Below are 12,960 nucleotides of genomic sequence, written 5' to 3'. Positions count from 1 at the left end.
GAAGAAAAATGAAAAAGGCAAATAATGTCTTAGTATAGGAATATAGTTTTGACCGCACAAATAAGCTGAAAGAGTCTTGGGAACTTCCAGAAGTGCCAGAACCACACTTTTAAGAACCACTGCCATGAATAAATGAATATGGTTTATTCATTCCCTGGAACAGAAAAGCATTATGTAAAATGTCACACTGAGATGAAAACACAAACCTGATGCTAGACTTCCTGGGTTCAAATCCCAGTTCTCCTCTTTCTGGTTATGACTAAAATTAAACTTCTCAGCACCTTAGCTTCTTCAGTAAAATAGTGATAATAAAACCTTTCTCACAAAGTTGTTGGAAGGAATAAAGTTTAAAGTTAATAAATGTAGGGATCCCTGGGTGGCGCAGCGGTTTGGCGCCTGCCTTTGGCCCGGGGCGCAATCCTGGAGACCCGGGGTCGAATCCCACGTCAGGCTCTCTGCATGGAGCCTGCTTCTCCCTCTACCTGTGTCTCTGCCTCTCTGTCTCTCTCTGTGTGACTATCATGAATAAATAAATTAAATCTTTAAAAAAAAAATAAAAAAAAATAAAGTTAATAAATGTAAAGTGTTTAGTACATACAGTGAGTGCCCAGCACAAAACAAAAACAAATAAATAATAGTTAAATAAATATAAAATCAAACAATACATAAATACAAAGAATATGTGTTGCTGTACTGCCACTACGTTCTAGTATAACTTGAAAAATCCTTAATACTGTATTCCGATAACCTAGCCAATTACAACTCTGAACATATTAATACAACAGTTAGGTTCATCAGAATTCCCTTTAAGGAATATCATTAGGAAAATCGGACTACCTGGAAATGTTTCTCCATTAACCATATACACAATGAACATATAAAATTCTAAAAGGTCAAGTCCAAAAATTTCAATTCTCTAGAGAAATATATAAAGCAGTTTAACAGGGAACATACTGAGACAGAACACAAAGTAACGGAAATGCCACTTCAGTCACCAAAAGAACAGGAAGAGCAAATACTAAGACTGTACTTTGAAAATCTAACCCTATTTCTTCTTGGTAGGGCTCTAACGCCTTGCCAAGAAGCCTTTAAGTTTATTTTTCTTACTTCTTTGATTTTAAAGGGGAAATCATGAAACTAAGCAGTTTGGAAATAAAACAGAAGAGAAGCACTTTTATGTGCATCATGGTAAACTTTTACATCAAATATTTTAAATGATAATCAGGGTCAAAATAAACAATTTTATTAAAAATAATGCAATTCCGGTGATTAAAATAGGTATTTTAACTATTAATGTACTTTTAACACATCTAATTAAATATTTCAATTAAGTGTTTCACAAATCAAATAAGGAAAAAAAAATCCTAGTCACCTCTAATGAAGTGTTATTTATCTGCCACTCTAAATTAAATCTGAAAACACCTCTAAAAATATATTCAGATATATAAAATATAGAGTAAACATAAAAAGCTTTGCTATAAGTATTTTTTAAAAAGATGCCTAGAGTCCAACATTATTTTTAAAAATAACAAGTCCACTAGTGAAGCCTAAGTACTTTTCAAAGGTATTTTAAGAATTCATTTGCTAATTACAAATAAGGCAGCTACCAAAATGGTTATATATCAAGGTCTCTTCTGAGTTTCTCTTTTAAAATGCATACAATTCAGAGGTATAACTATATATATCAAGGAGGAAAAAAACTCCATTTGTGTCATTCTACTACATACCTAAGGCATTTGACATACTTGATTCCACTACCATTTTCCGTATTCCAGAACTATTAAAGACTAAATAGTAAGAGACAGAGTAGGTTAAATAATGAAAAGTGAAAATATAAATCATATGGTTAACTTTTATGACAAAGAATAGCAACTCCATACATTAACCACAAAGCAATTGCCTCTTTAAAACAAGATCCATTTGGAAAGCCTCTTATTACTTTATTTCTAAACAAGACACACCTTGGGGCAGATTTCCCACTTAGTATCTTCCTCACATGCATCTTCTTGCAAATCCGATCCCAGTTACTAGATACCCTCCCAATATACAAACAAAGCACCCACTGGAAGTCACAAATCAAAATATTTGATTAAAAAGGTAATTGCTTCAGGTACTTTTTGATATTTTACATACATTTTCAATGGTTATACAACCACTAATCCAAAATACCTTCTACATATTCAATACATGCAAATTATTACTTAAAAAAAATGGTTTCCACAATTAAATTAGGCAAGGTAAAGATCCAGTATACAACAGGCAAATCCCCACCATAGCTACACAGAGATACACTTAAAATCGGTGCTTAATAAGAGCAAGATCTTGATTTGTTGTCAAGACCTAAGGCAGATGACAGATGGAATGAAGTATCCCTGGAAATTAACCAGGAAAAAAATAGAGATAAAAAAGTGAAACCATTATTGCCATTAATATAAATATTATGTTTCAGTGCAGCATGTAAATGCCCAAGGACAGTAAATTAAACAAGCATAGGAAAAAGAAAATTAAGCATTCATATCAAAAAACAAAATAAGACTAAAGGTTATGAAGTCAGATAATAATGGTTTTTGAATTAAGAATTTATAAATTTAAAAAAATTGTGTCTGGGGCACCTGGGTAGCTCAGTTAAGCGTCCAGACTCTTGATTTCTGCTCAGGTCATGGTCTCAGAGTCTTAGGATTGAGCCCCACACTGGGCTCCGTGCTGGGGGTGGAACCTGCTTAAGATTCTCTCTTCTCCAACCCCTCTCTTTAAAAAATTAATAGAAAGTAAAAATTGTGTTTTGTTTATACTTGATTACGGATGTTTGAAGCATTCTATATCCTCTTTAAATGGAGTTAGAAACTACTTCCTAGGCATATGGCTTGCCTCTCCCACAGTCAAAAGGGAAGATTAAATTAGATCATGGTTAGTCCCCAGCAAACTGAAATCCTTCCATTTAAGGTTTGCTATTCTACTTTATGACTATTAGAGGCCTGAAACTAAACACAGATTGTATTTATTTTTACATATATGTTTCAAGTTGGACAACTCTTCATAGTAGGGACCCTAGTTAACACTATTATCTATAGACATCTATAAGCAAAGCAAAAGATCTTTCTTTTAAAGCTTTTTTTTTTTTAATATTTTATTTATTTATTTAGGATAGTCACAGAGAGAGAGAGAGAGGCAGAGACACAGGCAGAGGGAGAAGCAGGCTCCATGCACCGGGAGCCTGACGTGGGATTCGATCCCGGGTCTCCAGGATCGCGCCCTGGGCCAAAGGCAGGCGCCAAACCGCTGCGCCACCCAGGGATCCCCAAAAGATCTTTCTTAAACAAGTATACAATGTAGTATAAATTAAACTATAATTCATAGATTATAATAATCACTTCCTAATATGGAAAGACCTTGGCGAAATACATAGAAACCACTTCCACAGTGTAAAGGCCTATAGGGAAAAGAACAGTCCTAAGCATATTTTTGTTAGATAGTATTTTAAAAATGAAATTGCTTTCACTAAGTTCAACTAAGGCAATAGTTACTCAAGATATTAGAAGGTGCAAAAGAACTAACCCCTCGCTAGGAAGAAAAATGCCTAAAAAAGAATTATCTCTACATTAAAGCCTGAAGTTCATGGTGTCAAGACACAGAACTGTCTGTGAAAGCCTTTTTAATTTTCTGGAAGCATATTAAAGTGTGTGGGGGAGGGAAGGTGTTCAGAAAAACCACTCATTGGCCAGACTTTACTTAGTATAAAGTTACATCATTACTGAAAACTTGCTATATGGGCATTTAAAACAATATGGGGAAAAGAGTATTTTAAAACCTTACTGAAAGGAACTCCAGTAGTGGCAACTTACATGGTTTTAAAGAAAAAAAAAAATCACACATTATCAGGAATATTCAAGTTCTGAAGTGGAAGCTTATAAACACAACTGTGGTAGAGAACTACAAACGTGAGTTTACCCTCCAAACCTAATCCCAACTGGCATGTACAGTAGCTGCTATTACATGAGAAAAAGGCTAGCACTAATAAAACCACAAGAAAATATCACTCTCCTAACCCTATTTAACCTATTTTCTACCCTTCTTGACATGTGTTAAAATGACTACTGCTACATTTAAAATACTGCAAAAACCTTTATAAAGACTTATAAAAGCCATACATTTCTTTAAAATGTATCATTTTCAAGTGAGCAGAGAGGAAACTAGTTCTTACAGTAACAAGTAGTTTCTTCACCTACCCCCAAAACCAAAAAAGAAAAAGAAAAAACAACTAACAAAAACTGACAGTCTCAGGGCAAACCATAAGATTAGTTACAGCAAGCCAAGTAGTCACTTGAAAGGAAGTAAACCGTAAAGCTGTCTACTCCAAATATCAGATAATAAAAAAATCACATTTGGCTTCACAAATTCATTTTAAAGAAGTTTCCATTTACAAAAGTGTCATCATTTAAATATATTCCACATTTTCTAAACAGTCAAGGACTGACAGTTAAAAAGTAGCCTGTATGATCAGCGCATTAGAGAAAAACCAAGCAGTAAGGATTTATTTTTTTTTCACTTTCCCACAGAGAAGGAACAAGTCACAATGAATAATGGGTTTGTCTGTAGCAATAACTTGTTCTAACAGAACTTCATGAGCAAAGTATCTTGAAAGAATTCACATTTTGTACTTTTTTTTTTTTTAAATGCAGACCTTACGGCCAAAGTCCAAAATGAGAAATCAAAACAGGACTCCTGTCAGTGAATTCCCTTTCAGGACATGCTCACTCTTGCTTCAAACAGTAAAGCAAAGTTAACTTTGATGTAGAATAAAATTCAGGCTAGTGTGTCCAGTTAACATTTTAAAAAGGAATTTATTATTGTGCCTATTTCCCTGTTTTTCTCCTGAAAAGTTTTAGGCTGCTCCACTGAGTCAAAGCTTGAGTAACCATCCACTGAGCTTTGTACCTCGAGGTAAAGAAAAGAAAAATGAGGATATTACAAGTGGCTTCCAGGTTTGGAAAAAGTTGGGAGGAGTCAGCTATGGTAATTGTATGTAAGTTAGTGAATGGAGTAATATTACGCCGGTTAAGAGAAAATGGTCCCCCGAGATAACCAGCATAAGTAAAAAGCAGTCTGAACTCGAGCATCATCAATCACCTTTTCTGCATTTTTAAAGAGAACGTATGTTATCCGTAGGTTTGATGTTAATCCATCTTTTATTCCAATAACCTACACTTCATACTAAACCTTCTAAACTCAAACCGCCAGGGTTAACAGTTCCAGAAAATGATACCACTATCAGCCAATCCTTCTGCAGATTCCCATTAGAAAAAGAAATATGGGGGGCGGAGGAGGGGGGGGCTGACATGCACAACTACCTAAAAAGCGTGAAAATAGAATGATCAAATTCCACCAGAGGCAATTAAACGCTTCCCACAAAGCGTTCCCAACACCCAAACGGAAAACCTTTACTTTCACTGTCACAAAGAAAGTAATTTGGGATAAAAGTCCTATTGAATAGGATGCATCTGACATAAAAAGAGACGAAGGGACCTAACTGAACCTACGGATGCAAAGAAATGTAACCCCAAAATGAGAGAGGACAGAAAAACCAGAGAAGCGAAGGGGCAGAAGAGGCCGGAGGAGCAAAGGAAGTGGGGATCGCTTCAGCCGAGGCAGCCTCCAGGACCGCGGAGAAGCCGGGATCCAGGTCCGCGGAACCGGGCGTTTACGGAACCCGAAGGCTAACGGGGAAACAATGGGGGCGGAGAGGCCGGGAGCGAGCGGAGACGTTCAGGAGAGGGCGACGAGGGAGCGCGCCGGGGGGTCAGCGGGCAGGCGGCTGCACAGGCAGAGGCGGCAGCGAGCGCGGAGAGGCCGGGTGGAGAGGCAAGTCGGTCGGGGTGACGGGGTGACGGGGCGTCGCGGCGCCCCGGGCGGGAGAGCCAGGGTCCCCCAGGCACCTGGGCGGGGGAGTGGCTTATCCGGGAACGGAAGCCGTGAAGGCAGGTGTGATGGAGGCAAAGAAGAATACACCTCGGAGCGGCCCAGGACCCGCCGCGCCAGGCGAGGCGCCGGCGAGGAGGCGGCAGCACAAGGGGGTAAGAAAACAGAAGGAAGGGACGCGGGTGGCGGGGTCGGGGGCCGCGGTCGGCTTCACTCACAGTCCAGGTGCTTTTTCTTGGGCCCCATGATCTCGTGGGTCGTGGCCTTGCATACTGTCTTGGAGACGGCGGAGCCGGTGACACTGTGCTGGGCGGCGGTGATTCGGTCCGTCAGGCTCTGGCCGGACATCTCTGCGGCTCCTCCGCCACCCCTCCCGCGCGGCAGCCGGCGGGGACAGGGACCCCCAAGCGCCGGAGGACCCCCACCCCCCACCGCACCCCCTACCCCCACCGGCTCCTTCTCCGCCTGCCGGCCTGGGGCGGGGCTCAGGGCCGCGCGCTGCCACCCAGCCCAGAAAGAACCGGCTCGTGTCACCCGCGGGGTCAGGCACGGTGTCGGGCACTCCCCTGCCCCCGCCTCAGCTCAGCCCACCCCTTCCCTGGTCAGCTGGAGCCGGGCAGGGCAAGAGGGACAGGCAGCTGCAGGAAAATGGCGGCGCCAGGCTCCTCCTCGGAGCTTTCCGGGCTGTCCCGGGTCACGTGACTCGGGCGCCGCCCCTCCGCCGCCTTCTCCCGCCCCTTTTCCCTTCCCTTTCCTCTTCGACGCCCGCCCTCCCCTCGCTCAGCGAGGGAAGAGCGGGGCGGCGCCCGCGCGTTACGTGATGGAACCCGCCCGGCGGGCGCAACAGGAGGCCCGCCCCGGGGCAGCGCGCGGCCGGCCGCGTCACGTGACGCTCCCTGCCAACAGGTCGCCCGAGGCGGGCCGCGGGGGTCACAGAGGGCAGGGGCGGCGGGGGAGGGGCGCGGCGGGCGCGGCGGGCCGGGAGCGGGCGGGGGCAGGTGGCGGCCGCCTCGGCCGCGTCTCCCCTCTCCCGCCCCGAGGGTCTCCTGGTGCGGGTGGTTGAAACCAACAGCCTGACAAAGAGGAGGTGCGGCTGCCTTCGCAGCTCCGCCTGGGCCAGGGTCGGGCAAGGGCTCCGGATCCCGGGACTTCAGTGGCCGAGTCAAGATTTTGCTGAGGGACTCCCCCGAAGGCGTCCGCCTGGTTTTACGGAAAAGGAAGACGCTTCATTCGGCCCATTTCCTGAGCCTGCCAGCAGGCCTCTCCCTGCCGTGGAATTGTTGACGCTCTCCCTGCTTCCCTACTCCAGAAGGGATGGGGTTCCCCCCCCCCATTTTCTTGAAAGGCTTGGAAATGTCACCCGTTTCTGTTTATTTCTCCTCTGAAGACTCAGACACGTTGCTGCCGGACTAAATTTAGAGACTAACCGGCCTGTATTCCTTCTGTAGGGTGTCAAATAGGACAGGAAACACATAACTTCACTGGAATTTGAAAAGGGAAGTAGTAGGATGATGTCAACAAATTAGCTTGACCCTACAAGGCCGAGTGCCTTCGTGACTTAGGTCCAGACCATAGAAGGAAGTGAGAGGGCTGGCAAATGGAGAAGTCCCATTCAAAGAATTGAGACATCACTACCTGCCATCACCCCCTGCTTTAGTCTTTCTTCCCTTTGGCCTTTTTTCTCTTGGGTAAACCGGATTTTCAGAGGAGACACGGACACTGACCTGTAGACATTGTAGAGAAATGAACTGTCCTGTGAATCTGTTCTAGGAGATGCATATCTTTAACAGAGCCTTTTAAAATGTCACTAGGGCCACATTTATCTCAAGTTTAGGGATAAATTTTAAAATCTCTATGAATGTTAAATTACCGTGGTAGTCCTACGTAATCTTGCTAGTTTCAAATGAAATGCTAACATACTCCAAAAGTCTGTGTACGCCATCTGCCAGCCAAATCCAAAATCCGTGCTTCAATCTGGTGACTCTCAGAAGATGCAAAGCTAATAGTTAACATTTTATGTATCATATCACAGATTTTGTGGTCTTCTCCCATTCCCTCCCCCCACTTTTTTCACTATGGCTGGTGAAATTCTGCAGCACCATGGTTTGCCAAGAACATACAGTCTTGAACTAGCGGCTTCATCTTTGTCAAGCCAGTCCCAAATTTCACAAAACGGCAATGACTTCCTTCAGTGCATCTGCAACCCATCTGCAGTGTGGTGCTGCCCCATGTCCATCCAGCAGTACAGTTACCCAATCCTCAAGACATGTTGTCCATCATCCTTGCTACCTTTCTGTGGGTTCCACTGAGTGAATTACCAGGTCACCTGAGCCTCTCTATACTAATAAACCCCTGCTGAAGTCAGTCAACATGAGCATGGCATTTAGCTGTCAATAGCCAAATATTTCAACCTTAGGAAAAATGTAGACATTGTTCCTAATTACACAGCAGGAAACTTGTCTTTTTTGCACTACTATGAATGATATTATAGGCAAATATTTCACTGTTACGTTTACCAAAGAGGTTCTTACAAACCACCTTTATTCAAATTGTGGTCATATTCACTTTAGTATTAAACTAGCTTCTGTTAGGAATATCACTGTACTTTCAAGGATGCATTTTACAAGTTTCTAATTAAGTAAATAATCAGTGATCACTGTAGAAATTTATGTACAATGGTGAACTGAAAGATATGAAGAAATTTAGAAGATAGTGGGGAAGTATTCTAAGGATACGAGTTACTGACCTGCCTGCCCTGTCTCATATACTTAAGTTTTCTCTGTGTTCTGCTTTCCTTGGTATGTTCAAGAAATGTCTTTATACTTGTCCCACAGATACTTCAAGCTCACTATAGCCAAAAATGACTTTTCTTATCCTTGCTCATTCCATATCCTTAATCCATACGGACCTTCTTTTTTTTGTTCCTTATTCCAGGAAGGCCTTACCACCTGCCCAGAAGTCCAAATCAGAAAACCGTGACTCTTTTAGCTCTCCTTCTCTCTTACTTCTCTTACTTAGTCTAATCTAGTTATATCCTTCAAGCCTATTTTCTTTCTAATACCAGTTCTATTGCCTTAGTTCTAGCCTTTATGATTTATGATCTCTTCCCCGTGTAGATTTTCCTAATAACTTCTTAGCTGATTTCTCTGTCATACCTCAACTCTCCAGCCAGATCTTTCTGAACCCAAAATGTGTTTATATTTTCTTTGCATTAAAACCCTTCAGTAACACCCCAAGCACTACTCTAGAGGATAAAATTTAGGACTCTCAGCTTAGCATACAAAGCCTAACATGATCCAGAGTCTACCTAACTATAGTTTGTTGAGCCTTATCTCTCTCCAGTCTTCTGTGTGCACTCCAGCCATTGTCACAGTACTGGGTATGCCATGCTGTTTCACACTCCCATAAGTAGTCCGCGGTTTCCTACTGTTACTTATATAGTATCTTACACATCTTCCAATTAATTATTTTTGTAATTGCTTTATTGTGCTAGCATGAGGCACAGAGATATCTTCTTGCTAATATTGTGGCTGATCCATAGTAGACACACACTAGAATGCTAGTTGAATGAATGAATGAATGAATGAATATACTTTGAAGTCACTCATTTGGAAACACTACTCTAGACCTCTCACTTGATAAAACCTGCCCCCTTTTTCACACTTAGAGCGTGTCCATTCCATAATTATCCATCTGGAAGATCATTTTTATTTCAGAATTTTATTAATTGATTCACAAAAATATATGTATTGAATACCCAGACTCTTCCACCTAAAATTTGAAGCAACTACCAATGCAGATTACATTTATTCAACAAATTCTTCTTGCCTACATACTATATGCTAGGTATTGCTAGATGCTAAGATATAATAATGTGTGAGACAAACGTGGTCTCTGTTCTTAGAGTCTTCGAATATTTTAAATGGTTGGGATGCCTGGGTGGCTCAGGGGTTGAGCACCTGCCTTTGACCCAAGGCATGATCCTGGAGACCTGGGTTTGAGTCCCACATTAGGCTCCCTGCATGGAGCCTGCTTCTCTCTCTGCCTGTGTCTCTGCCTATGTCTCTGCCTCTCTCTCTGTGTGTCTCTCATGAATAAATAAAATCTTAAAAAAAAAAAAAGAATATTTTAAATGGCAACAGAGGAGAAAATAAGTGGGGTGAAGAAAACTTCTTGCACCTGAAGAATCTTCAAGATGTCTAAAGTTAAAAGCAAGATAGTAAGAGAGGAAAGAAATTTTTTTTTAAGATTTTATTTATTTATTCATGAGAGACACAGAGACACAGGCAGAGGGAGAAGCAGGCTCCATGCAGGGGGCCCGACATGGGACTCGATCGCAGGTCCCCAGGATCACGCCCCAGGCTGAAGGCAGTACTAAACTGCTGAGCCACCCAGGCTGCCCTGGAAAAGAATTTAAGAGAATTAACCAGAATTTTTACCCATTATTTCTTAAGTTCATTTCCAAAGCCAAAGAATCTACTAGTTTACCCTATTCTCACTCTTCTTGGACATTAGAGTTACCAAAATTACAATGTTTTGACGTTCTTTTAGCTGAGCTGATATGAACACCTTAGCATTCCCTTCCTCTCTCACCTTTCTATGTTTATATCTTCTGATACTGCCAAATGAATTAAAAATCATAATCTTTGAAAGGTCAGAACTTTTTTTTTTAATTTTTATTTATTTATGATAGTCACACATTGAGAGAGAGAGAGGCGGAGACATAGGCAGAGGGAGAAGCAGGCTCCATGCACCGGGAGCACGATGTGGGATTCGATCCCAGGTCTCCAGGATCGCGCCTGGGCCAAAGGCAGGCGCTAAACCGCTGGCCACCCAGGAATCCCACTTTTCTTTGAATGTATCTGAGTTCTCTTACTAGAACCTCCAAGCAAGTACTCTACTTCCCACTGCAGGACACATATTCAGAGTATTTGCATACATATTTGTGATGATAATAGGAACATGTAACTTCATTGGTGATTTGCCCTGTACTAAACACATTACATGCATTATTTCAGTGAAATCCTAAAATAACCTCATGACTTTAAGTGGCAGAGACAGCTTTGTGTTCACCAAAGTCTGTTTCTGTTTCTCCACAGCGCACACACCTTGTATTTCCCAGCCTCCTTTGTTATTGGTTGGGGTCATGTGACTGATTTCTGTCCAGTGGAATAAGAATAGAAATGATGAGAGCCATGTAAAGGTTAGCCCACAAAACCTCTAGAACATCCTACACATGCCCCATATTGTCTTTTTTTCTATACTTACCAATTGAATGAAAACTTGAAAGAATTTAGAGGAGGTCAAAACCTTAAAATTCGAGAAGCCTGGGGCCCCAAATTAATCTTTGAAGAATGTTGTCCAAGCGTGGTAAGGAACACCTGTGTTAGATTTTACTTGTTTTATTAAATTATGCCTCTGAAATTATGATGCTGTATTTTACAGTAATTAGCTACCCTGCCTAATATATTTCTTTTCATTTTACTGGTGAAGAGATTGAGGCTTAGGAAAAGTTAAGTAACTTGATTAAATTTGCTCAGCTATTAGATGGAGGAACTAGGATTAGATCTCAGGTCTGACTGACTTTAGAGTTAGAGGTCTCACTGCTTAAGTTTCTCATGATACTATTTTTGTACTTTTAAAAATTTCATAAAAGGGGACACACCTGGGTGGTTCAGTGGTTGAGCACCTGTCTTCATGCTCAGGGCATGATCCCAGAGTCCTGGAATCAAGTCCCGCATCAGCCTTCTTGCATGAAGCCTGCTTCTCCCTCTGCCTGTGTCTCTGACTCTATCTGTCATGAATAAATAAATAAAATCTTTAAAAAAAGTCATAAAAGTTTCATATGGCCTTTATTATCCACTATTCCACCTAGCATGCTGAAAAAGGAAATAATCAGGGTGACCTCCAGGTTCTCTCAGATATAAGATATATTTATATTAATTTTACAATTTCAATATGATTTACAGTATATTTGGACCTTATATACCTGTTGAAAAATGATGTGTAGATTAGTTTTTATGTATCATCCTTCCCTTAAAAAGGAAGATTAACCTAACTTTGACCCTGAATCACCATCAAAAACTGTCTAATTATGAAGTAGAATAAAAATAGGATACCTGAGCTGTTAAGATATCTAAGGTCTATTCGTCTTAGTAATCTAAAAAGCCTGGATCAAGTACAAGTACAAATGTATTAGAACATGCAACACTGAACTAAAATAAGAACAAAGTTTTAATGTTAATGTTAAAATTAGGATATTGAATTTTGGTTGAAATATATCAATAAGAAGGAGACTTAGTAATTCATTTGAGGCAATGGGGAAAGTACTGGATTTGGAGATAGACACACAGGTTCAAAAACTCTGGACAAGTTATTCAGTTTCCTCATATATAAAACAGGAATAACAGTACCTATTTTATAGATTTCTTATAAGAATTAAAATGACATACATAAAAAGGCTAACACAGTGTTTAACTCAATATATAAAATCATGCAATATTTATTCAAAATTCACTGTGGGCAAAGCACTCTGCTAGATCCCTAGGATACAGTGATCAATTAGACAAAATATTAACAGAATATATTAAGTAATGTGATAGAGATATGAATAGAGTACTATAAAAATGGAGGAAAAGGACATCTAGTTCTTCCTGGAGGGATCAATGAAGGTTTCTCAGGGGCATTGATAACATAAACTGAGTCTTAAAGAATGATTAGGAATTGTGAGCCAGTCAGAAAGAAGTTAATCCTAGGCAGAGGAAAATTGCATATGCAAAAGAAAGAATCATTTGAGGACTGCAAATAGCCTGTTGTTGTTGTTTTTCGGTAGGCTCCACACACAGTATGGAGCCCAATGCAGGGATTGAACTCGGGACTCTGAGATCAAGACCTGAGCTGAAAATCAGGAGTTGGACTGGATGCTTAACCAACTGAGCTACCCACACGCCCGACTGCAGAAAGTTTTCTATGACTGAAACATGTTATGTATGAGGTTTTTATTTATTCATTTGATCAGCAAGTAATTATTGAGCACCTATATAT

At 41.1% G+C, this 12,960-nt stretch overlaps 1 protein-coding gene and 1 long non-coding RNA gene across 20 annotated transcripts in view; one reads left to right on the top strand and one right to left on the bottom strand.

The window, feature by feature from the left end:
* PICALM (phosphatidylinositol binding clathrin assembly protein) overlaps nt 1–6,648 on the bottom strand; it is a 102,344-nt gene extending 95,696 nt beyond the window's left edge. For 3 of the 14 annotated variants that reach the window (XM_038568385.1, XM_038568393.1, XM_038568395.1), the window contains exon 1: nt 6,135–6,640. In XM_038568385.1, the coding sequence (XP_038424313.1) occupies nt 6,135–6,264 (130 nt within the window). In that variant the 5' untranslated portion in view covers nt 6,265–6,640. Of the gene's footprint in view, nt 1–6,134 lie in introns of all 14 variants that reach the window. The other 11 variants (XM_038568382.1, XM_038568383.1, XM_038568381.1 and 8 more) reach the window with 7 other exon arrangements.
* Nucleotides 5,817–12,960, top strand: part of LOC102157195 — a 116,831-nt gene continuing 109,687 nt past the window's right edge. For 2 of the 6 annotated variants that reach the window (XR_005375540.1, XR_005375541.1), the window contains exon 1: nt 5,817–6,071. This is a non-coding gene — a long non-coding RNA (uncharacterized LOC102157195). The remainder of the gene's footprint in view (nt 6,072–12,960) is intronic. The other 4 variants (XR_005375542.1, XR_005375543.1, XR_005375539.1 and 1 more) reach the window with 2 other exon arrangements.

The sequence above is a fragment of the Canis lupus genome, chromosome 21 (assembly GCF_011100685.1).
Source record: "Canis lupus familiaris isolate Mischka breed German Shepherd chromosome 21, alternate assembly UU_Cfam_GSD_1.0, whole genome shotgun sequence".
In the NCBI taxonomy this organism is placed as follows: Eukaryota; Metazoa; Chordata; class Mammalia; order Carnivora; family Canidae; genus Canis; species Canis lupus.
Note: the sequence above shows the minus strand (reverse complement) of the source record. Positions and strands in the feature narration are given on the sequence as shown.